General features: G+C 55.9%; 1 protein-coding gene across 1 annotated transcript in view; it reads right to left on the bottom strand.

The window, feature by feature from the left end:
• LOC144247620 (uncharacterized) overlaps positions 1–26,652 on the bottom strand; it is a 660,598-nt gene that overhangs the window by 15,382 nt on the left and 618,564 nt on the right. Inside the window, exon 11 of the mRNA XM_077788929.1 lies at positions 18,911–19,573. Coding sequence (XP_077645055.1) covers positions 18,911–19,573 — 663 coding nt within the window. The remainder of the gene's footprint in view (positions 1–18,910; positions 19,574–26,652) is intronic.

Here is a 26,652-nt window from a genome sequence, read left to right as displayed (position 1 = left end):
TTTTGTTATAAAATCACAAATATTAACAGAAGCTGAGAAAGTCAACAATGTTAGAAAACAAGCTTCCAACAATGGGACTCAAAGAGCTAAGAGCATGTGTTTGAATGGAATAAGCGCTCTCTGACATGTGAGCAATGCCATGGAATTTCTCAAACCAGGGAAATAGGGAGGCCTGGCAGCAGCAGCTTCACACACAGACACAGCAATGACACAGAACAGGGCAGGGCAAGAGGCTGACAAAACTCTAACCGCTACTTGCAATGAAGTACCTTTGTTTCCAGTTCTAATCTAGCCACTATTAATATAGAGTCCAAAAGACTAAAAATACTAGTAATAATAATAACAACTGTACCATTAATAGCAAAAAATTGAGAGAATAGAAATAATAAGAATTAATAGTGGTAATAAAAACCCTACCATACTTATACCAGGTTTGCATGGCCAGGTTTTGGTAAGGCAGGGGATCTAGGAGCAGCTTCTGTGAGAGCAGCTGTTCCTCCATGTCCCACAGAGTCAATTCCAGCTGGCTCCAGGACTGGCTGCTGGACAAGGCTAGCCCAGTTAGAAATGGTGGTAACACCTTTGGAATAAGAGATTTAAGGAAATGGGTGATCCTGGAATTGTGGCTGTGAGCAGGGAGGAACAGGGTGAGGACCTGTGAGGGGAACAGCTCTGCACACCCCCAGGGCAGGGCAGGGCAGGAGGGGCAGGAGCTGCTCCAGCTGCTGGAGCTGATTGCCCTGAGATTCCCTGGTCAGTCCCTGGGGAGGCAGCTGGGCCCTGCAGCCTATGGAGGGCACGGAGGGCAGAGATGCACCTGCAGCGCCTGGAGGAGCCCGTGCTGGAGCAGGGGGATGCCTGAGCGGAGGCTGCGACCCCATGAGAAACCTCTGCTGGAGCAGGGACCTGGCAGGGACCTGCAAACCCCTGGAGAGGAGCCCACACTGGAGCAGGGCCCTGCCAGGACTTGTGAGCCCATGGAGGAGCGAGCCACGCTGCAGCAGCTTGTGGAGAACTGCTGTCCGTGGGATGAACTCACCGTGGAGAAATTCATGGAGAAGTGTCTCCAGAAGGGACCCCTGGCACAGCAGGGCAACGACTCCTCCCCCCGAGCAGCAGGAGAAACAACAGGGGATGAACAGACCAAAGCCCCCATTCCCTGTCTCCCTGCACCCACTGCGGGGGGAGGTAGAGCTGGTAAGGAGGGAGGAAAGGGCAGAAGTTGTTTTTAAAGCTTTGTTTTACTTCTCACTATCCTGCCCTGATCCAGATAGCAAAAATTCCATTAATATCTCCAATTTTGAAAATGGTTTGCCCATGATGGCATTTGCTGAGTGATCTGCCGCAGTCCTTAGCTCAACCCATGAAGCTTTCATTCTGTTTTCTCCCTCCTGTCCATCTCTGGAGGGGAGTGAGAGAGCAGCTTTGGTGGGTGCCTGACATCCAGCCAGGGTGAACAGACAACACTTCCTTTCCTTCATTCATTCTTTCTTTCCAGAGGTCACTGTGAAGGGGTTGAGTGGGGCTTTGAAGGAGGGAGTGAAGGTGGTGGGGAGTGGTGGGGACAGAAGCCACAGGGACGAGGGACAGGCATCAGAGGGGCCTGGGCAGCTGGCAGGGGGCACGGCCTGTCCCCTGGCCCAGCAGCAGGGGACAGGGGGCACGGCCTGTCCCCCTGGCCCAGCAGCAGCCCCGTGCCCTGCCCAAGGCGCTCCCAGCAGGGGCTGGGCCCCAGAGGCAGGGGGAGACCCCAGTCCCGGGGCAGCGTTTCTGCCCCGTCCCCTGTCCAGCCCAGCCTGCCCCGTGTGCACAGTGACCGCTGGCACGGGCTGCCCTGGACACTGTGACCTGCTGGGGACACTGAGAGCTGCCCCACTGTGACAATGCCCTTGGGATTGCACAGGCACCAAACAAACCCCAGCCAGCAGCGCCCCTTGTCATGTCCCAGGCACTGGAGAGCATCAGAGCCAGCCCCGCTCCTGGTGATGTCCCAGGCACCAGGGCACATCCCAGCCTCGCTCCTGGTGATGTCCCAGGCACCAGAGCACATCCCAGCCCCGCTCCTGATGATGTCCCAGGCACCAGGGCACATCCCAGCCCCGCTCCTGATGATGTCCCAGGCACCAGGGCACATCCCAACCCCGCTCCTGGTGATAGATTTCAGGGGCACAAAAACAGTTGCAGACTTCCCATACTTTAGGGATCCATTAAGCACAGGAAAATGGCAAGGATTCATTTGTCACGTATGCATGGGAAAGGCAGAAAGGTCAGAACGAGGAAGACTTATTTTGCTTCTTCATTTTGGAGACCCCTCCCCAAAATGGACCCCCAACTCATTTCAGAGAACAGAACTACACATGCTTAATTGCCTTTTTGCCAATTAGCACATGAAGCGGAGCAGAGGAAGTGACAGGGATATGAATATGCATTCATATTTGTGTATTCAAGACTTCTGCAAATAAAAAAGCTTTGTAATACCTGTGATTTTTGCAGTGTGCATTAGGGAATTATCCCATGTACTGCCCGGCTGTCTCAATAAACATACACTTTCTAACTTTAAACCCTTAGAGAGTTTTTGTCCATCTCAGTTGGATATCGATATTAAATTGATACTCATATTTCAGTAAATCATTGTCTTAAAGATGTCCTAGTATGTGTATTAACATGCCATTTCTTAATATTCTAGTAATTATTCTTGCATTGTTTCAAGATAAACTGGTATGATTCAAAGAATATCCACTGAGGTACACATAGAACATCGATTTATCATAAGCAAATTGCAGTTGCAAAGTTTTTTCACTGAAATTCTGCCACTTGTCATCATTTTAAAAGTCAGCTATTAAAGTCAACAACAAAATTTCTAACTTTGAACAAAGGGAAAAAAGTATATGGTTTGCACTAGAAAAAATAGAAATACAGAAAATATCTCCTAACCAAGTTCCTTGCCCTGATCAAAACATCTCCCAATCAAGTTCTTCACCCTGAACCTGGCTGGTAAAGAAAAATATTATCAGTAAACGTGGATGAAATTTTGCATAAGTTAATAGTATTCAAAATCCATGTTCTAATCCTATTATGATTTCTTAGACAAAGAAAAAAGGGGAAAGGGGTTGGATTGAGGGTACACCCTCCTCCCCTCTGAGTCTGTTCTCATGTTTTACAATAAATCCTACAACAGTACAATACAGCTGCCTAAAATATGGACACTGGAAACCACAGACAGCATTAAAAATGATCACCTGCCTCATGGACAGTTCATAGAAGGACTTGATTTCTTTACAAATTATTTCTCATGTTTACAAACAGTTTTTCTGTTTACAGACTGTTTTCTGGGAGTTCAGTTTTTCCCCAAGGGATCAAGTGCTTAAAGGTTGTTTTTTAAAATTGGGTTTTTCTCCAAGTGTTAAATGGGCTCAGGGTTAAATAGCTTTCTGCTTTTAGAGATAAGTTCAATTTGTAACCAAGAAGCATTATGCCTGTGGCCTGAGTTCTCCCCTAACAGTTCCTGGAGGGGAATGCTGCAGCTCCAGTGCAAATTAGATGCACGCTGTCCTCTGTCACCATGTTGGCAAAGGGCCCTTGCAGATGGGTGACAGAGAACAATACACAGAATTTTATAAAGAAAAGAAGGGTGAGGTGTTACCATGATTGACAGGGGTCTTGACCAATCAAATATCTCCCAAAACTGCAGGCACCTCACGGGCCAGAACCTGAAGGGGCATGGAGCTCAAACCAATGAGAGCTTCCAGGCCTGGTCTTTCAAATGCTCTGTGTAAGGGGGGGCTTGGGAAATAAAATCTCTCTGTTGCCCCATGAACTTGGGAGGAGCAGTCTTTGTCTCCTGTGCCCTCGCTGCCCCACGAGACCAAAGAGATGTTCACCAGGGCCCTCCCTGTTTGTGGCTGTCCATTGCCCAGCTGAGCAGGCAGCCAGTTGTGTTTGCAGTGAGCTGCCACAGGCAGACACACAGCAGCTGGAGATTTGAATAGCAGGGCTTGGGCCAATTCTTTTTCTTTCAGAGTGCAAGAAAGACACAAAAGCACAAGGAAACATGACAGTGTTTTGGTGGAGTCTCTTTGTCCTGTGAAGTTCAGTAGCTGTTGGTGTTTCTGTGCTGCTGCTAATCCCTTCCATGAAAAAATCATCCCAGGAAGGAGCAACAACATCTGACACGCACCAAGTGTTGCCACCAGTTGCTCCAGGTGCTGCTCCCAACAGCCCCTGTAGGACGGAGCACAGCCCCCAGTGCACACCAGCTTTGGCTTCCCTCGGGCAGAGAAGCCCTTTTGGGGCACAGGTTTCTGGGGCAGGAGACCGGTGCTGCCAGGGCTCGGGGGAACTCTGCTTGGGCAGGGACTGTGCCTCACCTGCTGCTGTCAGCGCTGCCCGGGCCCCAGGGCTCAGAGCAGCATTCCTGCCCTGGCCCACACGTTCCCGGTCTGTGTCCCACGACCGTGCTTATGATGGCCACCATGTGGGACGTGTCCCGAGGAGGCCGTGCCAGCTTCTGTGGAGGCCCCGTGCCCTTCCCGCCGCGGCTGCGTCGGCAGCTGCGGGGGCTCCTGCTGCTCTGAGCCCGCAGAGCAGGGCAGCGTTTGCTGATGGGCTGAGCCCTTCCTAAAGATCCTGTTGGGCTGTCTGACACAACTGGGCCAAGGCATTCCTTCCACCCTGGGCCACTCTGGGGGGCTGGGGGTGGCCCCAGGGCAGGTGGCAGTGCGTGCAAGGGCCCTTGGTGACACGGTGCAGCATGGTCACCGTGGAATGGAACGGGGCAGGGATTCCAAGGGCCCTTGGTGACACGGTGCAGCATGGTCACCGTGGAATGGAACGGGACAGGGATTCCAAGGGCCCTTGGTGACACGGTGCAGCATGGTCACCGTGGAATGGAACGGGGCAGGGATTCCAAGGGCCCTTGGTGACACGCTCTGGCAGAGGTGTTGGCAGTTACAAGTTACAGTTACACTCCACAGTGCTCGGTGCACACGACGAGAGAGGACGCGAGAGAGCGGTGCTGTGAGGAGCCCTCAGACAGCCACTCGTTCCTTGCTGACCCAGAGCTTTCCCAAGGTATTATTCCTGCAGGTGAGCTCGTGGGCAGACCAGAGCACTTGGTGACCCCTGGCCTTCCCGAGGCATCTCTTCTGCAGCTGCCCTCGAGGGCAGACTGTGGCATTTGCTTTTCACTGCCCTTGACAGGAGTCTCCTGTCCTTGTGGCTGGAGCCCCCAGGACCAGAGTGCAGGACTTGCTGTCCTGTAGCCTTGCCAAGACTTCACTCTTGCAGGTGCCCTCAAGGCACGACTGCAGCACTTGCTGACTCGGACCTTTTCCTTTTTACCTTCTGCAAGCAGCCATGAATCCAGGCAGCGACGTAGAGCTCAGACCTGCGAGCGTGCCCAAGCTGGCCTGGGGGAAGGAGGAGAAAGAAGGCCCTGGAGCTGCCCCAGCACAGCAGCCTGAAGAGCTGGAGCAGTTCCAGCCACGGCAGAAGGGTGAGTGGCAGAGCTGGGCCACAGGGCTGGTACCTGCAGCCAGCTTGGCTCCATGCCATGCCATGCCATGCCATGCCATGCCATGCCATGCCATGCCATGCCATGCCATCCCCTGGGGCCATGCCCATGGACAGGATGGAATAGGGCCCGGGCAGACACCCCACAGCCGTGCTCCGTGCCCTGGGCCGTCGCGGGGCTGTCCCTGCCTGGGCAGCGCAGGGCTGGGCTGTGTTCTCCGGACTCTCCCGCAGCCCCTCAGCTCAGGCTGCGCTCGCTCTTTGCCAGGTGCAGCCGTGCAGCGCACACGAGAGCAGGAACGCACCCGTGGCCGCTTCCGCAGAACAGCGCAGGTACCTGCAGCCATCCCCACCTGGGCTGGGCCTGCTGGCACTGCTCAGCCCAGCACTGTGCTCGGAGCACTCCATGCAGCATCCCGGGCTTCTTGCCCTTCTGCTGCAGATGGTTTGCAAATTCATGAAGAGGATTCGGGAGGAAGAGAGCAGCGCCATGGGCACCGTGCTCAGAGCGTACTCTCCCATCTTCAAAACCAAGACCAGCGCTGCCCTGCTGGATATGCTTGTGGAGGAGGGTCCTTCCAGCCCAGAGCAAGTGAGCAGCCTGTGGCCTGGCTATTCTTCTCCCAGCAATTGCTTGGCCTCCCAAGCCACGCCTGCTCCCTGGGAGCCTTTGAGGCCATGGCAGTGTGGTGGCAAGGGAAGCACTTCTCTGGGGCAGCTGGGCACATTCCTTCCTCCAGCAGCTTTCCAAGTCTCCCCTGCCTTCTCCAGGTGCCCGCCATGGTGAGGTTCATCCACCAGTGGCTCGTGGCCAATGAGTTTCCTGAGTACAATCTGTACAGGCCCCTTCTGGATCTGACAGAGGCACAGCCCTCTGACGTGGTGATGGCTCTCCTGCGTGTGGCCCCATTGTGTGACAGGTACGGGGCCCAGCTGCCCAGAGGGCTCGGGGCTCAGCAGCCCTTCCCCCTGTGCAGCCTGTCCCAGGTGTCTGACACAGAGAATTCCAGGGCCCTCTGGCTGCTCCCTTTGCCAGCCCTGGCCCCTGCCAGCCCCGCAGCGTGCTGCCATGCTTCCCCCCTGTCCCTCAGGGGCCAGTCCCCACAGGGCTGGGCTGCCTGCATGCTGCCAGTGAGGGGCAGTGGGCAGAGGCAGGGCTGGCAGAGCAGCTCAGCTCCCCGCTGCTGCCCAGGCCACGCTGCTGTGTCCCAGACTCCTCTGAGACAGAGCTCTGACCCCACAGAGCTGCTCTGGCCATGTGGAAGAGCATCATGTGCTCGCCCAGGACTGCAGAGCCGGCCATGCTCGTACTCCTGGATGTGCTGGGGAGCTGGCCAGAGCACAGCACGTGCACCTCCGATGGGGACCACACGGCTGTCCTTGCCCTGGCTGTGAGTTTCTGCCTTTGCTGGCCCCAAGGCCACCTCTCCAGCAGCTCTCCATCCTCCCTCCCCCACGGCGTCTCCCTGCCTCAGGCGCTGGGCTGAAACCTGGCCTCGGGGCAGCTCCAGGGCCACCAGGCCCGGTGCTCCCCCTGCGTCTCTCCGGGCCTCTCCCTCCCGTGCTCGGGCCCTGCCACACGGACACCTCGGCACTGAGCGCTGTCTCAGGCTGCTCTGTCCTTTGCAGGCAACCGTGGTGATGTGGAAGATTCTCCAGCTGCCCTGTGTGCCACATGTAGTCACCGTGCATTTCCCCGGCCTCTTTGTGCATCTGCTCTTCCAAGTGCTCTTCAGCACTCTGGATGTGCCAGAGGAGGTCAATACCTTCTGGAAGGGATGCCAGCAGCAACACGGTCTTGCCACCAGCCCCAGCAGGTGCTCCATGCCAGTTCTCCTGTCCCTGCCATGTGCCCAGGGCAGGGGCCAGTGCTCCCAGTGTGACCTGGGCTTTGCTCTGTGCACAGCTTTGCAGAGCAGACCCTGAAGGCCCTGCTCTGCCGACTGCACTATGAGGATGTGGTGGTGGCCATGGAAGACAAGCGTGGCTGGGACACACTGCTCTGTGCTGACACCCAGCACTGTGCTGTGGGCGTGCTGGCCAGGTGAGACCCCCTGCTCCCCAGCTGTCCCCAGCATGTGTGCCCTGTGCCCGAGGTGCCCCACACAGTCCCCGTGGCCGTGGGCCAGAAGGCCTTGTCCCCAAGGGACGGCCAAGGAGGCTGCAAAAGGCTGGGAGAGGAGCGTGCCCAAGAGCAGCAACCTCCCAGAGGGCTCAGCTGCCCCTTGCAGGGTGGTGGAGAAAGGCCAGAGCTCTGTGAGGCAGTCCTGGGAGAGGTTTGCCCCCGCTGGCTGAGGGCTTTGACTAGTGTTTCCTCCTGTCAGAGAAATGCACCGCGCATCCGAAGCCGCGTGTTCCGGGATTGCATTCCACCTGCTCGGGCTGCTCAGCAAGGACACGCCGTGCCGGGATTTGGCCGCCCTGGCGTTCCTTGTGGAGGTGAGCCTGAAGGCCGGCGCTGCCTCGCTGAGCTGCCTCCCGGCTCTCTGCCCTCTCTTGGCCGCAGTGCCTGGGACGGAGCCCGCGCCCTGTGCTGCTGCCTGGGCCCGGCCCTGGGCGGTTCTGGGCTCCCGCCGGCCGCTCCCCCGTCACCGGCCTGTGCCTTTCAGATCCTGGAGCACCTGAACTTGAGTGAGTGCCGTGACAGCGTCCTGCAGTTCCTGTCCAAGCACCTGCAGGGCGAGTGCAGGGGGAGGCGTCGCTTGGCACTCCGAGGCCTCGTGGCGCTCGGCACCACCAGTGTCTCGGTGAGAAGAGCGCAGGGGCTGAAGCCGTGCTGCCAGCGTGGGGCTGGGGAAGGCAGTCCCTGGGGCTTGGCTGGCCTTGGGGCACTGGGGCAGCTGCTGTCAGCTCTCCTGCCTCCTCCTGCAGCTGCCCCAGGGCTTTGGCACAGGCCTTTGGCCCCTGGGCCCTGTGGCAGCAGGATGGTGTTTCACACACTTGTGTTCCACAAGCAGATGGCCATAAGGATGTGGAGCCTGCATGAAAGGCTCGTGGAGCTCCTGAAGGAAGATGACAGCGTCATGCTCAGGATGACCACGGTTCTCCTCAGGGGTTTGTTCCTCTGCAATGGTGCCCCAGTAACCAGCACCCTCGCCCTGCAGCTGGCTGAGGCGCTCCTGCCACTCTTTGACAACGTAAGGCTCTGCGCCTCCAGCCACACCCAGCGGGTGCTGCCCACACACTTTGTGCCCTGTGCACTCATAGGCTGTGCCCAGGTGGGCCGGAAGCAACTGACACTGAGGTCTTTCTTCCTTCCTTTCCTACAGGAGGACAGCGAGGTGCAGTTGTGCTCCCTGTTTGTCTTCCGAGAGATGCTGGATTTTTTTCCAGAAGAGGAGAGAAAGGTCCTGAATGCACACGTGCGCCAGAGCCTGCTGCCACTCTTCTTCCACTGCCACGATGAGAACCAGCGAGTGGCAGAGGTGAGGACTCGGCAGCTGCCGCTGGCCCCTGGTAGGGGCTGGGCTGGCCCTGCCCTGGCGCCTCGCAGGCTGCAGCTCCTGCTGGCCTTGGCACAGGGACGGGGTCCTGCGCCCTGGCCTCTGGGGCCATCTCCGCGTCTCTGCTGCTCTCCAGGCTTCTCAGGAAACACTGCTTTGTGCGGCCGAGTTCCTCAGGAGGAGGGACCTTGAACAGCTGGTGAAGAACCAGAAGCTGTGGCAGTTCCCCGAGTGCCTGGTAAGGAGGGCCGGGAAGCCGCAGCCCCAGCCTGGAGCAGCCCCTGAGCGCGGTGCTCGGTGTGCGGGCTGGCAGCTGTGCCCCTGCCCGCTGCTGCAGCCCGAGGCCGCGCGGGCTCTGCTCCAGGCTCCTGCGGCCCCAGCCGGGTGCCCATGGAGCCCCGGCCCGGGGGGCTGCGGGGCCAACCCTTCCCTCCTGCCGCTCTCTCCAGCTGGCAGAGGACAGCAGCAGCGTGGCCGAGCACCTGCGCCGGGCCCTGCCCTACCTGCAGAGCCCACAGGAGCCCCTGCGAGAGGCGGCCGTCAGGTTCATGGGTGAGCCACGAGCCGGGCCAGGAGGGCGTGTGGGCACAGGGCTGGCGGCGCCGCTGGCAGGGAGCTGTGCCCTGGGCCTGACAGGCTCTGTGTTCCCAGGGACGGCCGGGCGGCACCTGAGGGGGAGGAAGGAAGAGCTCCAGCTCCTCTCTGAGGGTGAGTGAGGGCAGCGGGCTGCCAGCGGGGGCTGCCGGGGGAGCTGCGAGCCCTGCCCCGGCTGCGGAGGGCTCTGCTCCCTGTGCGGACCAGGGCCGGCGTGGGCAGAGCACACAGAGCTTTCAGGGCACCTGGGGGATTCGTGGCCAGCAGCTTCGGACTGATCTGGCTGGTCTCTGCTCCCTCTGGCCATGGCCAGAGCCTGCTGGGATGGCCCTGGCACAGAGTCCCCTCGGGTCCCCTCAGATGTGGGAACTGACCATGGCTCTGTTCCTCTCTCTTTCAGCCCTTGAAGGCATGGAAAATGACAACAGCGTTGCCGTCGCAAGCCTGGCAGTTCAAGTATTGTACATTCTCCAGGAAGCAGAGAGAGCTCCATATTCCACCTTTGACAGCCTGCGTGATCGGCTCTGCAGGGCATGGAGGAGACGGCCTCGTCTGTCGGGGCTCGGCTGGCTGCGCTGCTGGAGCTCTGCAGAGAGCTGATTCCAGAGGCTCTGTCTGCTGGGGCCACCTGAGCCAGCAGAAATGTTTTGTTTCTTTAAGGTTGTTCTTTTCTTTCTTTTTTTTTTTCTTTAGCGTATAAATATAGGATGTGTTGCTATAGACAGACTCCCAGGATCTTTCTTTTGCTGCCCAGGCTCTGCGGGGCCTAGGGGAAGAGGGAGAAAAGGGTTCCTGGGCTCAGCAAGCTGCCCAGGCATGCAGGGTTGCAGGGAAAATGGCCAGAAGCCCCTTGACCTTTGGTGGTTCTGCTGAAGCCTCTGTGCTGCCCACAGAGCAGATGGGCAGGGGCTGGAGCTGTGGGGATCTCTGTGAGAGCGGTGCCTGGAGATGGCCACAAGCCCTGTCCCAGCCAGGAAGCGCCATCCGTGTCCTCCTGCCCGTGTGTTCCTGGCTGGATTGCTGAGGGCTCCCAGGTGCCTCTTGGTGGGGCTCCTCTGGAGCTCCTGTGGGGCTGCGGTGCTGCTGCCGAGCAGGTTGGCCGGGCTGGGGAGAACCTGAGGAGACGGGGCCACAAAGGGATGAGGGGCTGTGGGAGCCCTGACAGGACAAGGCAGTGGGAAGGCACGGGGGGGACGTGTGAGGGAGTGGGTAATGTTGGCTCAGGGAGGAATATGGGTTGGAGTCAAAGAGACCACTCACCCCGATGTTTATGTGGCAAACAGAGCACATTTATTCTCAAGCCCTTCCTTCTAAAGGACCTTTGAAAACCCAGTCTGGATTTCACTGCTCTGATCTCTGTGCCCCTTCAGATTCTGGCCTGGGCAATGCCTGCAGCCTTGGGAGAGATGTGATGGGCCCGGCCCCTGTCAGTCAAAGCAGGGCTGGTACATTCACCCCGTACAAGCCAGCCTGCACAGTGACACGGCAACAGAGTGCGAGGCACAGCTCCGGGAGCTCCCCGTGAACCTCAGCTCTAGGACCACTGTCTGCCCCAAGCTTCAGGGGCTGCAGTGGGAGCCCGGCTGGGCTCTGCCCTGGGGCCATCCTGCAGGGACAGCTGCAAACAGGGAGCATTCCCTGCCACAAAGAGCCAAGCCAGGGCTGCAGGGCAGCTGCTCCAGCCCCGACTGCACTGCTGAGTGCTGTGCTCTGGGGCTGGGGCTCCCTGCACAGGGGACTGCACTGGTGTGCCAGAGGAGACAGAGAAGCTGCAGCTTCAGCCTAACTGAGGTGGGTGCGTGGGCTGGAAAGAGTGGGGAGGCTCCAGGGGATTCACAGAGCTCATCCTGCTGCAAGGACAAGGAAAAAGGAGAGGGAACTCAGCAGTGAGGAGAGCTGGGGGCTGGAGAGCAGCTCTGAATGACACTAAAATCCCACCAGACCTCTGAGACATTGCTGCTCCTCAGCCAGTGACAGGATGAGTCCCTAAGTCTGGGGCTCAGCCTTCCTCATGGCGAGGGGCACAAAGGAAGGGAACAGTGTGATGGAGACTGGAATAGGCTGGGAACTCACTGGGGGAAAAGAGGAAGCAGTTGGGATGTAAAAGGCAGGGAGAAGAGAGAACAGTTCAGAGAAGGGCTGAGCTACTGCTTGAGCAAGCTGCAAAAAGTCATTTGGGGTCATCCCAGATTGATTTCATTTCAGAAGTTATTGAACAAGTTTATTTTTTGGGTGGCTGCATGTTTTCTTGAGCTGTATTGCTCAAATGCTCAAGCCAGTCTGTGCTGCAGGTCACCCCATTTCTCCTTTGGCTGATTGCAGCCCGGTGCTGAGCTCCAGCAGGGCCCTGGCAGAGCCCAGAGCAGCCTCAGCACCCGCAGAGCCCGGCTGCAAGGAGAGAAACCAGAAAGCCCCGTCAGCTGAAGGCTCCTGTCCCCTTGTCCCAGCCGCCCGTGGTGCCCAGGCCATGCTGGCCGTGCCAGAGCTGTGCCCAGAGCTGCCCATCACTGCTGCCTTTGGGAGCAGAGCAGGAGGGCAGGACATGTGCCCAGCCTGCAGCCAGCCACGGCACCTCCAGCCCTCAGCAGCTGCCCAGAGCAGGACGCTCCTGTGCTCGCTGCCATCTCCCCAGAGCTCTGACCCCACCATCCCCAGCAGACAGGACCCACCTCACGCCATCCCCCGCTGGAAGAAAAGCTGCTCCCAAACGATGCCCTCAGCCTTCTCCAAGGGCACGGCCCATCCACGCCGCAGCTGCTCCCAAGCACGTCCTGATCCAGACTGGACTCCACCTGAAACGCTTCCTCTAGAAAGACAAACATCAAATTATGGAAAATAGGTTACAGACAAAAAGGGGAACAAGAAAAAAGGTCAAAGATCTTACCTCTGTCAGGGCTTAAGGAAGGCCCAAACCCTGCATGCCAAGGAAAAACCCACCATGGTTGGGGAATCCCAGGCTTTCTCCCTTCCCCTGCACTGCCCCCATGGTGATCCCAAAGCAAACAAGGGCAGTGGAGCAGCCCAAGCCCTTCCTTGCCTGCAAAGCAAAGCAGCCCCTGCACAGGGTCTGGAGTCCCACCTCTGCTCCCACCATGGGGGTTTGTTTGTGTCGGGCTGGCTGCCCCAGCCCAGCCCCAGCCCGGGGTACGGTGGGTGCTGGGGGCTCTTGGCAGGGCCAGGAGCCCACTCCCATTTCGTACCCACCCCAGCCCATGCCCCAGCCCTGCCAAAAGCAGCCTGGCAGCCGACTGAAGGATCAGCTGCATCCGCCCCAGCAAAGGGGGAACCTTTGGTTCCCAGCCAGGCTGTGCAATGCCCAAATCTGGGAGCATCCCCCTGCGTGTGGACTTATCTGCAAACTCCCTGTGGAACCTGGCTTTGAAGGAGATGTCAGAATCAAAGTCCACCATCTTCAGCCTGCCGGTGGTCAGGTGGAGCAAGAGGTTGTCATCCTTGACATCGTCCTCGCTGCCCCCAGCAGCAGCAGGGCCCGACCCTGCTCAGCTCCCGAGATCCGACGAGACCGGGCGCTCTCAGGGCGGTGTGCCAGAGGCACCTGGCAGCCCCTCAGCAGCGCCCTTCAACCCACAACCCTCCAGGCACCAGTCCTGAACATCACGGGGGCCCCACACAGCCAACAGGGATGCCCATACCCACAAGAAAATCCAGAGACAGACCAGAGCTGTCCTAGTTTAGGGAAAATTTGGGAGAAAACCCTCTGGAACGAGCCCCCAGAAAACAAACCTCCATGGCCCCTCCCCACCCACAGGGTTTGGGAAAAAATTTTCTCTGAGAGAAGTGGAAAAGAACATGTTTATTTAACAAACAAAGCACTTCCCAGCGCCAAAAAAATGAACACCAGACGACGACAAAAATCTTTCACCACTCTGAAGAGATAAACAAATCCAGAAAGTCTTTCCTGGGAGTGGTCGCCCAGGTCTGGGCGCTGGGGATTGCTCTGGGCACTGGGGATGGCTGCTGCAGATCAGAAAATAAAGGCTTCTGGTGTTCCTTGGGGTTTCCCAGATCCCAGTCCGGAGCAGTTTGGATGGTATTCCAGAAGAGGAAAGGAAAAGAAACAGTCCAGGGAAAGAACTGGACTGCTCAGCTAAACTAACTAGGAAGCAAAGGCAAAAGCAGAAGCAAGCCAAGCAAGCAAGCCCGCCAGCACTGGCCTCTTCTAGACAGCAGACCATGGGGGGAGGTGAACCGGCTGATAACAAGGCAAAACAAACCTTCACTTTCTGAATCAGTTCTGAAAGCACAGAACAGAATATCAAACATAAACAGAACACACGATTGGAGATACAAACACCATAACGTCACCTTCGGACATTCCACCCCTTATCTCCATATCTTCAACATCATGTAAAAACTCCATCAAGTAAAAACTTCTATCTTTCACTTGCTCAAACCTTTGACACGTACACATTTCTTTCTGTCTCATGTCTGTGTGTTTTCGTGTACAGACACTGGCAGCACCATCCAGCAAACAGTGATATTTGCACATGAGTCTCACCCCACAATCAGATCCCCCTAAGGTACACATCGTGTTGCTCCATCTCTCTGCATTATCCACCATGTACAACCTGGTCCCTGAGCAAAGACAATCCCACAAATGGGTTTGTCTGTACTCGAGGCAGAATTGATCCACACTGATTTCCCTAACAAACCTCTGACATGTGCCACTGGCACTTTATCTCCATCTCCTATATTCAGGGGCTCAGATTGGGCAGGACCTGCTCAATTGGTGGAACCTTGGCTGTTAACTAACCAGGTGGCCTTTCCTAAATGCTGCTCCCAATTTTTAAAGATCACCCACCCAATGCTTTTAAGGTGGTTTTTAACAGTCCATTGTGCCTCTCCACTCTGCCTGCAGCTGGTGCATGGTTTGGGATGTGGTACACCCACTCAATGCCATGTTCCCTAGCCCAGGTGTTGATAAGGGTGCTCTTGAAATGAGTCCCATGGTCTGACTCAATCCTCCTAGGGGTACCATGCCTCCAAAGGACCTGCTTTTCAAGGCCCAGGATGGTGTTATGGGCTGTAGCATGAGACACAGGGTAGCTTTCCAACATACAGTGGTGGCTTCCACCACGGTGAGCACGTAGTTCTTGCCTTGGCGTGTCTGGGGCAGTGTGATGTGGTCAATCTGCCAGGCCTCCCCATACTTGTACTTGGACCCCTGCCCACCATACCACAGGGGCTTCACCCGCTTGGCCTGTTTGATGGCAGCACAGGTCTCACAGTCATGGATCACCTGAGAAATACTGTCCATGGTTAGATCCACCCCTCCGTCTCGTGCCCACTTGTAGGTGGCATCTCTGCCCCGATGGCCTGAGGTATCACTGGCCCATTGTGGTCATAGCAACAGCCACTGGCTTAGGCTCAGTGTCTGGTTTAGCTGTTGGCTTAGGCTCACAGTCTGGTTTAGCTGCTGGCTTAGGCTCCCTGTCTGGGTTAGCTGCTGGCTTCCAGCCGGGGCTGTTGGCTGCAGCCTGAGTGACTGGGATAGCTGATGATTTATCTCCTTGCCCCCCTTCCTCTGTCTGCTGCCCTACAGTATCTAGCAGGGTGTGATAAGCACATGCCAGGGCCCAGCTCACTGCAATGATCTTTTTCTCCTTAGACTTATCATGGCATTTATCTTTCAGGTACTTTGCCACCTCAGCTGGATTCTGAATTTGTTCACATGGGAAGTCCCAGGCTATAGGGTCAGAAAATTCCTTTAAGATTTGGCCCATATGCTCCCATTTCTTTCTTGAACTCCCTCACATCTCCTGAGTTGAGAGGTACCTCCACATGACCTATTCCCAGAATTTGGGTTGGTTGTCCCTGCTGACCAGCACTGGGGTTAGGGATCATATCCCTTCATGGATATAGAGCTTGCCCTTCCCTTTCTCTTTCCCCCCTTGTTAGACTACGAGTAACGCAGCGATTTTCCTCAGGGACCGGCTCTGGGATTTCTACCTCTTGGTTATCAAAATCTCCCCCTTGATCTAAATCGGGGTAGACTGTGGGTGGTGCTGGTGGGGGTGGAGGAGGGGGAGGTATGTATGGTAGAGGGGGTGCAGTTGGAACTTCCTCAGGCTTTTTATTTTTCTTTTTCCCTCCCAGGGTGCTTCAGGCAAAAAGTTTTGCTCTTGTTTCCCCCACTATCCAGAGAGCAGCATACTTGCTCTCTTCCATATCAAAAGGTTCTCTAGAGTTTACATAAATGTTTAATGCCTGACAAATCCAGTCCTTGAAGTTTCCAAACACTGGCCAAGATAAATTATCACTACAGATGTGTTTTCCTCCCCATACTTTTATACAATAATGTATCATTTTTGCCCTATCCTTCCCTTTCCTTGAAGGATATTCATCCCAAGATTTTATCATTAGACCTAACGGACTGTCAGGGGGGATCTGGGGAAGCGTTACCGGGGTCCCCGTCCCCATGGAAGCAGAGGGCTTGCTTTTCCTCTGTCCCATCTCCCAGGACACCTTCAGGCACACACACACTCGCGGCCCCTGTTGGTGCCCAGCCCCTCGCGGGCTCTGCAAACCGCACTACTCAGAGCTCTGCCCGTGCCTCGTCCTACAAGGACGTCTCACGTGTTATGTCCTGGGATCCCAGCCCAACCCAGCGGATCCCCACTTTTATACTCACGCTGTCCTGCGTCTTCGCCCGGCTTCGTGCACAAAGATTACGGGGTTACCGGTGTCCCTTGTGCTCAATACCGAATTTGGGTTCGTCGGTAAGGGTCTGGGAAGGAAAAGCCTGCACCAGGGCCGCTGCAGAGGCAGCGGGGCGCCTCCCTGATTAGGAATTCCCACCCGGTCGCCCTTATCCGAGTCACGGCACCAAATTTGTTATGGACAAATTCAACTGGGGAGGCTAATTACAGATAAATCAATTAACAAGAATTAATTAAGCAAGCGGTATTAAGCAAAAGAACAGCGCTGGGCTGCCAGAGAGCCTCTGATCTGCCACGGAGCACCTTCCCCCTTTGACCTTTTTGTTTTTATAGCCCCTTTTTATTTCCAGTTGATGTATTTTCTCTCGATGCACTCTGTGCCGGTGCAATTGGCTGCTGGGGGTCTTTTTTTCTGTCTTGGTGGTCATAGGAATGAAGGCTCCTCATCTTCCTTGCAGATTGTCCTTGGCCTAAAAGTCAACTTGTGTATAATTAGTTACACAGTCTTCTATGCTAGTTGCATTCCCTACTCAGTTCAAATTCTTATCTCCTTTAACACTCATTTTGATGAACAAAGACCATTTTATTTATTACACCCACTCTCTCCCAGTGCCCCCCAGCGTGTCCATCTCTCTGCTGCCCTCGAGCTCCCGGCCCGGCCCCGGCCGCCTGCTCCCATCCAGCTGAGGTGGTTCCAGGGCCAGCAGGAGCTCTCTGTGGTGGCCACCGACGTGGTCCCCAACGGGGACTGGACCCACCAGCTCCTGGTGCTGCTGGAAACCCCAACCCGGGCCAGGGTCACCTCCACCTGCCAACAACATCAGCCTGGAACAACCTGTGAGCTGGAACTGGGGTATGGGGGAGGAACTGGGAGCGCTGCAAGAGCCACTGGGATGTGCTGGGAGCACCTGGGAGGGAGATGGAGAGAGCCTGGTTTCAACTGGGAGAGGAAGTTGGGGGTTTAGAAGGGCTAAGAAGGGGTTTGGAGAATACTGGAAAGGGTGGGATGAGGTTCTGGGGGTCCTGTTGGGCACTGGGAGGGAGTTTGGGGGCGCTAGGTTTAAGTGGGAGGGAATAGAGTGAGCCTGAAGGAGCTGGATGGAGATTGGGGATGGAAAAGCAGAAATTGGGATGAGGTTGGTTGTGCTGGGAAGAGACTGGGAGGGCTCTGAATGAGTCCTGGTGGGGCTGGGAAGGGACTGGGATAGGCTTTAGGGGTCCTGAGGCAGTGGGGGACGACTGGAAGGAGGCTGCGGGATCCTGAGAGGGACAGGAGGGGCTTTGGTGGGTCCTGGGGAGGTTAGGACAGAATCAAGAGGGAGGTTTCAGGGGATCCTGAGTAGGCTGGGAGTGACCAGGAAAGTGCTTGGAGGGGCTTGGGTGTCTGTGAGAGTTTTTGGGAGATCCTGACCCCTGCGGACCACCCAGAGATGCTGCTGGATGCTGCCGCAGCAAGATGATGACAGGAACTGGAGACTCCCGAGTTGGGCTTCGTCTTCCTGGCACTGGGGATCGGGTTCTACCTGTGCAAGAATGTCTGGGGGGTCCCGTGTGTCGTGTCCCCCCTCCTCTGGAATGTGTGTGCTCCCCGGGGCCCCCAGCCCGGTGTCACCCCCTTTTCTCTGCCCACAGAGCTCCTGAGCCGCCGGCGGCCGCAGCCGCTCCCTGTGACCTCGGGCCCGGTCGGGACCCCCGGCTCAATCATGATGCTAATTTTGGGGGGGTCGTGTCCCCCCAGCCCTGCTGTCACTCTGGCCCTGCCCCCTGCTCCCAGTGTTCCCAGTAAAGCTTCCCAGTTAAACCCAGCCCAGTTCATGGGGGCACTGGGGAGGGACTTGGGGGGACCCCACGGCGGGGCCGGCACTGGGCAGGGAGGGCGGGTCCAGGTGGGGAACACTGCCTGCTGCGGGTCTGCCCGGCAACTGGTGAGTCATCAGCCCCGCTCGCTCTCATTGGCTGACTCTTCTCCACCGCGTTCTCTCATTGGCTGAGGAGAGGCCCGGCAGTGCAGAGAAGGAACGGGAGAGATCCCGCCCCGAGCACCGGCACGGGGACAACAGACCCAGCCTGGGCACAGGGAGGGAATTTATTACCAACCAAACCACGGCAGCACCAGGAGAAGGGAAAGAAATCCCTCCAGCACCTTCCCCCCACCCAACGGGGATCACCCACAACAGGGTTATCCACCATGGAGAGACGGGGACATCCGAGTTTAGAACAAAGCCAATTTTATTGAGTGTACCAGGTGTTTATACAGGGATTGACTTGTATGGTGCTTATAGAGGGCTCTGTTTTTGGTAACAATTTCCCATTGGTTACACATTCTTCATGACATCACATCACCTGGTAACATTACCTTATCAAAAAGTCTCACACCATATTGCCTGGTCAGTGTTCTTGCCAAGGGAGACTTAAAACTGTGTCTGTGTCTCCCACAGTTTCTGCTCAGTCAGGCCTCAGATATCGGGCCTCTTTATCAGCTCCATTGCTTTACTCTCTGTTTTATTCCCCATATGGGGGCACCAGGGCTCTGCCCCACGGGGGTCACTGGGGATCATCCAGCCCGGAAACTCCCATGGGGGATGGAGCTGCAGCAGCGCACCAAGCTCTTCCCTCACTCTCTTCCCTCACTCCAAGCTCTTTCCTCACTCGGGGCACTCACAGGGCTTCCCTTAGTGGTGCCTCCGTTGGTGCCGGGTCAAGTGAGAGCTCCTGGAGAAGCTCTTCCCACACTTCCCACACTCGTAGGGCCTCTCCCCGGTGTGGATGCGCTGGTGCTCAGTGAGGCTGGAGTTTTGCTTGAAGCCCTTCCTGCAGTCGGGGCAGCGGAAGGGCCTCTCCTCTGTGTGAATCCGCTCATGGAGGAGGAGATTGGAGCTGGTCTGAAACCTCTTCCCACACTGGGGACACTCGTAGGGCCTCTCCCCAGTGTGGATGCGCTGGTGTCTTCTCAGGCCTGACCTCCTCCCAAAGCTCTTCCCACAATCCAAGCACTCATAGGGCCGTTCCCCAGTGTGGATCACCTGGTGCACCATCAGGCCAGACATGTCTTTGAAGCCCTTCCCACACTTCCCACACTCGTAGGGCCTCTCCCCGGTGTGGATGCGCCGGTGCACGGTGAGGCTGGAGTTGTGCTTGAAACCCTTCCCGCAGTCGGGGCAGCGGAATGGCCTCTCCTCTGTGTGACTCCGCTCATGACTGAGGAGACTGGAGCTTCTCTGAAATCTCTTCCCATACTCCCCACACTCGTAGGGCCTCTCCCCAGTGTGGATCCTCTGGTGCTGGACCAGGTGGTCGCTCCGCCTGAAACCCTTCCCACATTCCAAGCACTTGTGGGGCTTCTCCCTGCCATGAGGCTTCTCCACCAGCTCCGAGCTCCGCCTGGATCTCCGCCAGCCTTCCTGGCTCAGGGGGGCTCTTTCCTCCCCACAGCTCCCTGGGCTGGGTTTGCAGCTCCTCCTCCTGCAGCATCTCTGGGGCTTTTCCTCCTCCATCCAGGCACACCCTGGGTATGACAAATCCTGGTTTGGGGAAAAAACAAGAGGAGAGCACCTTGGAATGGAGGTTCCACCTTGCCCAAGTTCATCTCAGGAAGTCATTGGGAATCTTGTGTCTGTAAGAACCTCCAAAACACCAAGATTCAGCCCAAAAATACTGCAAACTTCCAAGACACAAATCAAAAACTCCCTAAACATCACAACTCAGGAAAAACCTCCTCCAAAAGATAAAGATTCAGCTGCCACATAAAACCAAAGCACCAACATTTAGCCCAAGAAAGCTCAGAAACACCAAGATTCACCCCATGAAAATCGTGGATCCACTTCCACAGTCACCTGCTGCATGTGGGGGGAGCAGCACTCCTGGGCTGGGGGGAGGCTGCAGACACAGGGAGGGGTGGAACCTTCTGCTGCTTCCTCTTTCTGCTCCTCCTCCTCCTCCTGTGTCTCTCCTCTTCCTCACACTCCTCTTCCTCCTGCTATTCCTCCTTCTCCTGCACAATCCCACCCTCTACTGCCACCTGCATCGTTTGACCATTTTGTTCCTCAAGCCTGCTTCCCCTTCCCTTCTCCTCCTGCCCCCAGGCCCAGCACCCACTGCCGGCTCCCTCTTCCCCCCACACCCACAGCATCCCAGCGCAGGGGCAGGGATGGAGCTGGGGCAGGTCGGGCTGGGGCAGCGCTGGGCTCTCGGCCGCTCCCGCCCGCACTCGGTCCCCACTGCAGCCGCTCCCGCCAGGACAGCGCGGGGGGGCCCGGCCTTGGCGCTGCCCCACTCCCACCTCCCCAAATTCCCCTCGCGGGGCCATGGGGCCGAGGGGGGGGCGCAGGTGGGTCCAGGTGGGGAACGCGGGGAGCTGCGAGTCTGCCTGGCAACTGGTGAGTCATCAGCGCCGCGGGCTCTGATTGGCTGAGCTCTGCCCGAGCCCTGGGGCTGCAGCACAGAGGGGACACCCTGCTCCAGGGGGGATGTCCCACAAACGGGGGACCCCATGGAAGGAACCACAGGAAAGTGTCTTTACAAACAGATGCTCTGAAACTGCTCGGAGATACGGCCAGAGAATTGTACATAAGGGTGTGACAGGAGAATCCATTGGTTTCCGAAAATGTTATTTGATGACACAGACTGCTGCTCAGCCAAGGTCTTGCTAAATTCATTAACTTGGAGAAGAACAACAAAGCCTTAACAGAGCCATGAGTATCATCTGCTATACAAAACTGGGGTGCATATGAAAGGGGTAAGTAGTAGGTGGATTGAGAAGTCTGTAGCTCTCAAGTATTTCAGCCAACACAGAAAGGGAAAGGGAGATGCAGCTGGGAAAATTTGGATGAAAATGAGACGGTGTCCTCCAACAATTGGCGAGATCCCATGGCCTGAATGTCCCATGGCCTCTCCCTTTTCTTAGGAATGAAATTTTACAGGATTCCTCCGTCTGCTTTGTGGACAGAATTCTCTGCTGATGTCAATTTTTCCACACACCCTGGGGTTCATCCTGAATTCCTTCCACCCTCCGGGGCGGCGGGCAGGGAGTGCAGCTGAAGGTGCCTCACCCACTTTGGGTGATCGGCTCCCTTGGCTGGCGGCAGCACCGGTGATTGACTGGGGGCCCGGGAGTGACCAGGAGACAGACGAGTGACACATCAGGGGGTCTGTGAAGAGTCAGCAGGGAGAGAGCACTGAAAATCTCATCAGTGAGTGCCCTGGGATCCTCGGGGAGTGAACATGACAGGGAACTCATGGAGGGGAGAAAAGGAAAAGCCAGGGAGGGGTCCTGGCCAAAGGGATGATGATCCCAAAATGTCTCTGAAGGGTCCCTTGGGAGAATGTTGAGGTAGTCTGCACATTCCCCCAGAGGTAATTAAGGACATGGGCACCCAGGGAGGCAATGAGGGAAGTGGAGAAGGGATTTGTACAACAGGGGATGGATGGACGGTGTGCTGGGAAGGGATTGGGTGAAGGGGAGTGTGCAGCAATATTGTTCAGGCAAGAAGCAGCAGGAGGAATCTATGTGGTAAGAAAATGGATGCTGGAAAAGAGGGGGAACAGAACAATACTCAGGATTGGGATGTTTTTCAGCAGGGTCTTATCCTCACAATTTGCCAGCTGATCCAGAACCTTTCCATCCCCAGTTTCCAGGAGAGGAAAAGCAGGAGGTCAGGATGCCAGGGGTTTCTCTGCGGTGGCAGCGGCAGCACCGGGCGCAGAGGTGCGGCACCGGGAGCACGGGCTGGGGCCTGTGGGGAGCTGCGGGGCCGGGCCGGGGCTGTGGGGCAGCCGGGGCTCAGCGCCGGGCGCTGCCTGACCCCACCAGCCCCGGGCAGGGCCGGCAGTGGCCCCTGGCCCCCAGGAGGCTGCGGGACGCCCCGGCCGCTGCCCGGCCCCGGGGAGCTGCCGGCCCTGCCCGCCGGGGGGGCCGCCTTTGGACACTGCGGCAGGACAGGCACCGGCTCTGCCACACGGGCTGGGCAGGGACCCTGAGCACAACGGGGAAAACAAAGGAACAGCTGGGAAATGCAGAGTGCACATGGAAGGATCAGGATTTGCTGTTCAGGATTTGCTTTGGGTCCCTGCAGAAAGGAAAGGTTTTGCAGAAAGCTCAGCAGCTCTCAGAGAATGAGCACCCACAGGCAGTGACCGGGGCTGCAGGAGTGGCACAAGAAGGCCCTGCAGCACTTGGGCACAAAGGCACAGCAGCTGAAGGCAAGAAGGGATGAGCAAAAGGCCAAGCTGAAGGCAAAGGCCACGGCAGAGTTCCCACAGCCCCTGAGGGATCAACCCCAGGGCCCAAGGGGGCCCCAGCACCCAGGGCATGACGGGGTCGGCCACAAGCACCTGGCAGAGGCATTGCCCTCCTGGCCAGGGCAGAGCCCACCCAAACAGCCCCTGGGAAGGAGTCAGGGCTCCAGCTGCAGCCCACAAGGACACTGCAAGCACAGACAGCAGCACCCTCAGCAGGAGCAAGTCCACCCCTGCATGGACATGGATTGTCAGGGCGCTCTGAGCTCCCATCCCACCGGGGACCCACCACACTGGAGCCCTGGAGAACATTCAGGCTGCGTCTGCATCCAGAGGAGGCCTCTCCTGATGGACACAGGGGCCTCTCCTTCCATTTCCTATCTCCCATAGGGGGAGAAAATTCTAAAGGAGTGTTTTCATTATTAAGGGAATAAATGGGAAAACTGAGCTGGTGTCATTTGTTCATGCACTATTAGGAGCTGTGGGGGATAGGTTTGAAATAAACTAATTTCTTTTTCTTCCTACTCTGATTGTAATTAACTAGGAAGGAATTTGATGGTGGCATTTTAATATTGTAAAATGTGATACAGAGGCTATTGCTGCTGTACCTTTGTGTCAAATGTCTGGCAAGGCCTGTGCTGAAGGGAACCCAGAGGTGTGGGCAGCCCCAGGGAAAATTTGATGTGGAGCCTCTCCAAATTACTTGGAAGCAACCAGGACAAGTGGTGTCTAAAAGCAACACCCTGTTCCAGGGGAGGGAAGGAAGGGCTCACAGCCTGGTACGGAGTCCCTGCTAAAGGCAGGGCCCTTGGAGCCAGGGATGTCTCCCTACAGCACTCCTATCCTGCCTGTCAGGGAATCAGATGGCTCCAATGAGGAGGACAAGAACAAGTGCTAGACAAAGCCTCTGTGAAATGGCTGAATTTCCTGTCTAAAAATCATCTTTTAGTTTTTGAAATAAAAAAAAGGCAAATGCTGGAGAAAAAGGTTAAATATTTGAGAAATAGTGGGACTGAAGATTCCCGGTGGATTGACCCAGAGAGGGTCTGGGCAATCACAGAAGTAACATTTCCCAGTACCAAAAAGGAGCCGGACAATTCTGAGGATTAATAGGAATTACACAACATGGATTAAGGATTCTCTGTTCCAGCCAGAACATTGTAGGACTTTTTAACCGCAGACAGCCTCCATGCTGTGGTATGGACAGGAGAAAGTGAGCAAAACTTGAGAAAATGAAAAGCCAAAAATATTGATGCCTCAGCTCTGGCTCTTCCAGACTCAGAAAAGAAATTGGAATTGTAGGTGAATGTTCAACAGGGCCATGCCAAATGAATCCTTGGGCGGAAACGTTTCACCCAGTGGCCAGAGCGGCCTCATTGTCTGCAGAATTGTGCAGCCACAGATTCAAAAGAACTGAGGCCCAAAACCTGATGACAACAGGATCTCCAACTGTTCCAGTCTGCCATCAAGTTCAAGCTTTGATCACCAAAAGAGCCTCGCAATGGATGAGCAGTGCTCGGTTATTACAGTGTGAAACTTGTCCAGTGGCACAGGAGGATTCAGAACTGAGGACAGGGAAGGGTTTAACCCAGCCTCCTGTTTGAACAGCCCACAGAGGGGCTGGGAAGAAACCCAGCACTGCATTCAAGTGACACAGCTCCAGACCCAGCCTGGGGGAGACTCAGGAGACATTGCCTGGCCTGAGGCAGAAAATGTCTTTGTGGATGGCTCTTCAAGGGCAGCAGAAGGGAAAAGAGTTCCAAGACACGCTGTTATTGAGGAAAGGGAATCAGACAAAGTGCAGGTTACCCCCCATGGTCAGCTCAACCGGCACAGCTGTGTGTGCTTGTAAGAGCCTGGCACTGAAATGCCCTGAGCAGGAAGGCTTCAATATCTTCTGGTGACACCATCTCACCTAACAGGGGGGCAAAAGCAATTCTGATTGCTCAGCAACCACTGGATCACTTATTAAGGTATTTCCAAAAGAAATAATTCCAATAAAAGGCATTGTGGAAGAAACAGACTCAGAGAGCAGAACTCATTTCACAGGAAAGATCCTCCAGGGGGTTATGGCAGCTTTAGGAATACAATGGGACCTCCATAATCCCTGGCACCCCCAGAGCTCAGGATGGGTACAAAGAATGAATGGGGAAGGAAAGAAACAAACACCTTTGGAATCTGGGGATAGAGACCAAGATGCCATGGGTACGGCTTTTGCCATTGGCTTGGGCAAGAAGAAGAGCCAGAGCCAGGGCAGATATTCAATTATTTCCCCTTGCAATTGATCTCAGGAATCCTTACCTGGGAATTCTCCACCTAGTGCAGGGTGGAGATAAGGGATGCACATTTAAAGTAGTCTGTGGCCAGAATCCTGTCTCTGGTGCAATCTCTCCCAGGAAGCTGGGCTGGCACAGAGCCTGCCTTGGCACTTTGCTGCTGCCAAAATCCAAGCAGGACATGGGCTCTGCCTAAGGAGTGCAAAGCAGCACCACTGGTGGCCAAGTGGCGTGGGCCATGCCAAGGGGCCCCGAGGCCAGAAACAGCCGCCAGCACAGCTGAACACGGGGGGACCCCTCAGCCTGGGCTCCAGGTCTCTGCAGCCCCGGAGATTTGCACTTCCCGCCTGCAGCAGGAGGATGGGAGGCCCCCCTGAGCCTGCACTGAAGGCAGCGCAGCAGCAGCCAGGGCTCCACAGCGGGGCAAGGTCCTGGGCCTGCCCACACATCCTCTGCTGAAATCCTCGGCCTGGCCACCCTCCTTGGGCAGCTCCAGCCACCGGGGCCAGCCCTTGCTGCCACTGCTGCAGCTTCAGTGCTCGCTGGGCCTGCACTGCCACAGCTGCTGGGGAGACACCGGGACAATTCCACTCTGGTTCTCACTCACACTCACACACTGCCCTGCCTGCCAGTGCATCCATGGAAAATAGACCAGCTCATAGACTTGAACATTGTTAACCTTTGATTTCTCTACTCAGGCTAGCTTTGCCTTGGCCTTAGGGAAAGAAATGTTAAAGGTTTTGTTAAGGGATGTTACACCACTCAGTGGAGATGAGTTTAACATCTCAACACACTGGGAAGGCCCAAAAGATACCCACAAAGATAACGACCAGCAGCAAAACATCAACCCCAGCAGCAAACAGCAACCAACACCTACCCCAGACACTGCCCCCGGCAGGGCTGCAGACACCTGGTCTGCAAAAGGCTGAGAAGGAAATCCAGCACTTCCCACCTCATTAACAGCACAAGCAAAGAAATCCAGGCCCAATAGGAAACCAAATACTAAAAACTGCACAACTTGAAACTACAGAACATTAAACCAATGCATTTAGACTGGATCAGACTGGATCAGGTTTGGGAAAAATCGAGTAAAAGCCACGTGTCATGCAACAATTTTCTCTGCACACCCGGGCTATGTGGGGATAGAATGATTTCTGTTGCACATCCTGGCTAGAATCAAGGAATGCCTTGACTCTAACACTAAACATATTGGTGGAGCTTTTCTTTTTCGTGCAGTTTCAATGCAAAGTTTAGAGCATTAGAGTATATTTTGTATCACTCCCACTTCTATATTGCCGGTTATGTTCGGGTCAGAGATGTGAGAATGAGTTTTTATTCTGAGGAGAAGGAGAAAAATGTGAATCGCCTTGGAATTTTCTCATGTATGTTTCTGCGTGGCTCTTAGAGGTACCAAAATTTTGGTCTGGGTTCTTCGATGTTCACCTCTTGGCTGTATTTTGCAAAACTAGAAGAGATTTCAAAGTGACCCCTTAACTCATAAACAGGCAGCCAAGAGAGGAGCTTTAGAAATGCAAATTAACACTGCTGGGGGCAGAGTGGGGCAACTACCTGGCTCTTCTTGCCTGGGGCAGGAATTGGCTGATTCCCTCTGCCCCTCACCCCAAGCTCTGCCTGCTTGCACAGATGGAATCTGCACAGCTGAAGGCAGAGCCCATGCTGAGGATCTCTGACTCTGCAACAGAAATGGCTGAAGCTGCAAAGGGAAACAGCAAATGGAGAATGTTGGGAAAACTTCACTAAAATAAGAGGGGGATCATCCCTCTGCCCACTCCAACATCTGCTGTCACTGTCTATGCTGTACAGGGTGTATCACAGCACTGGGGTTTTTGCTATAACAAGTTCAGGAAAATCAGCTGGAATTCAATTATTGATGATGTAATTCAAAAAAAGCAG

This window comes from Lonchura striata, chromosome 29, assembly GCF_046129695.1.
Source record: "Lonchura striata isolate bLonStr1 chromosome 29, bLonStr1.mat, whole genome shotgun sequence".
Lineage (NCBI taxonomy): Eukaryota > Metazoa > Chordata > Aves > Passeriformes > Estrildidae > Lonchura > Lonchura striata.
The sequence above is the reverse complement of the archived record's forward strand: the minus strand, read 5'-3'. Positions and strand labels throughout refer to the sequence as shown.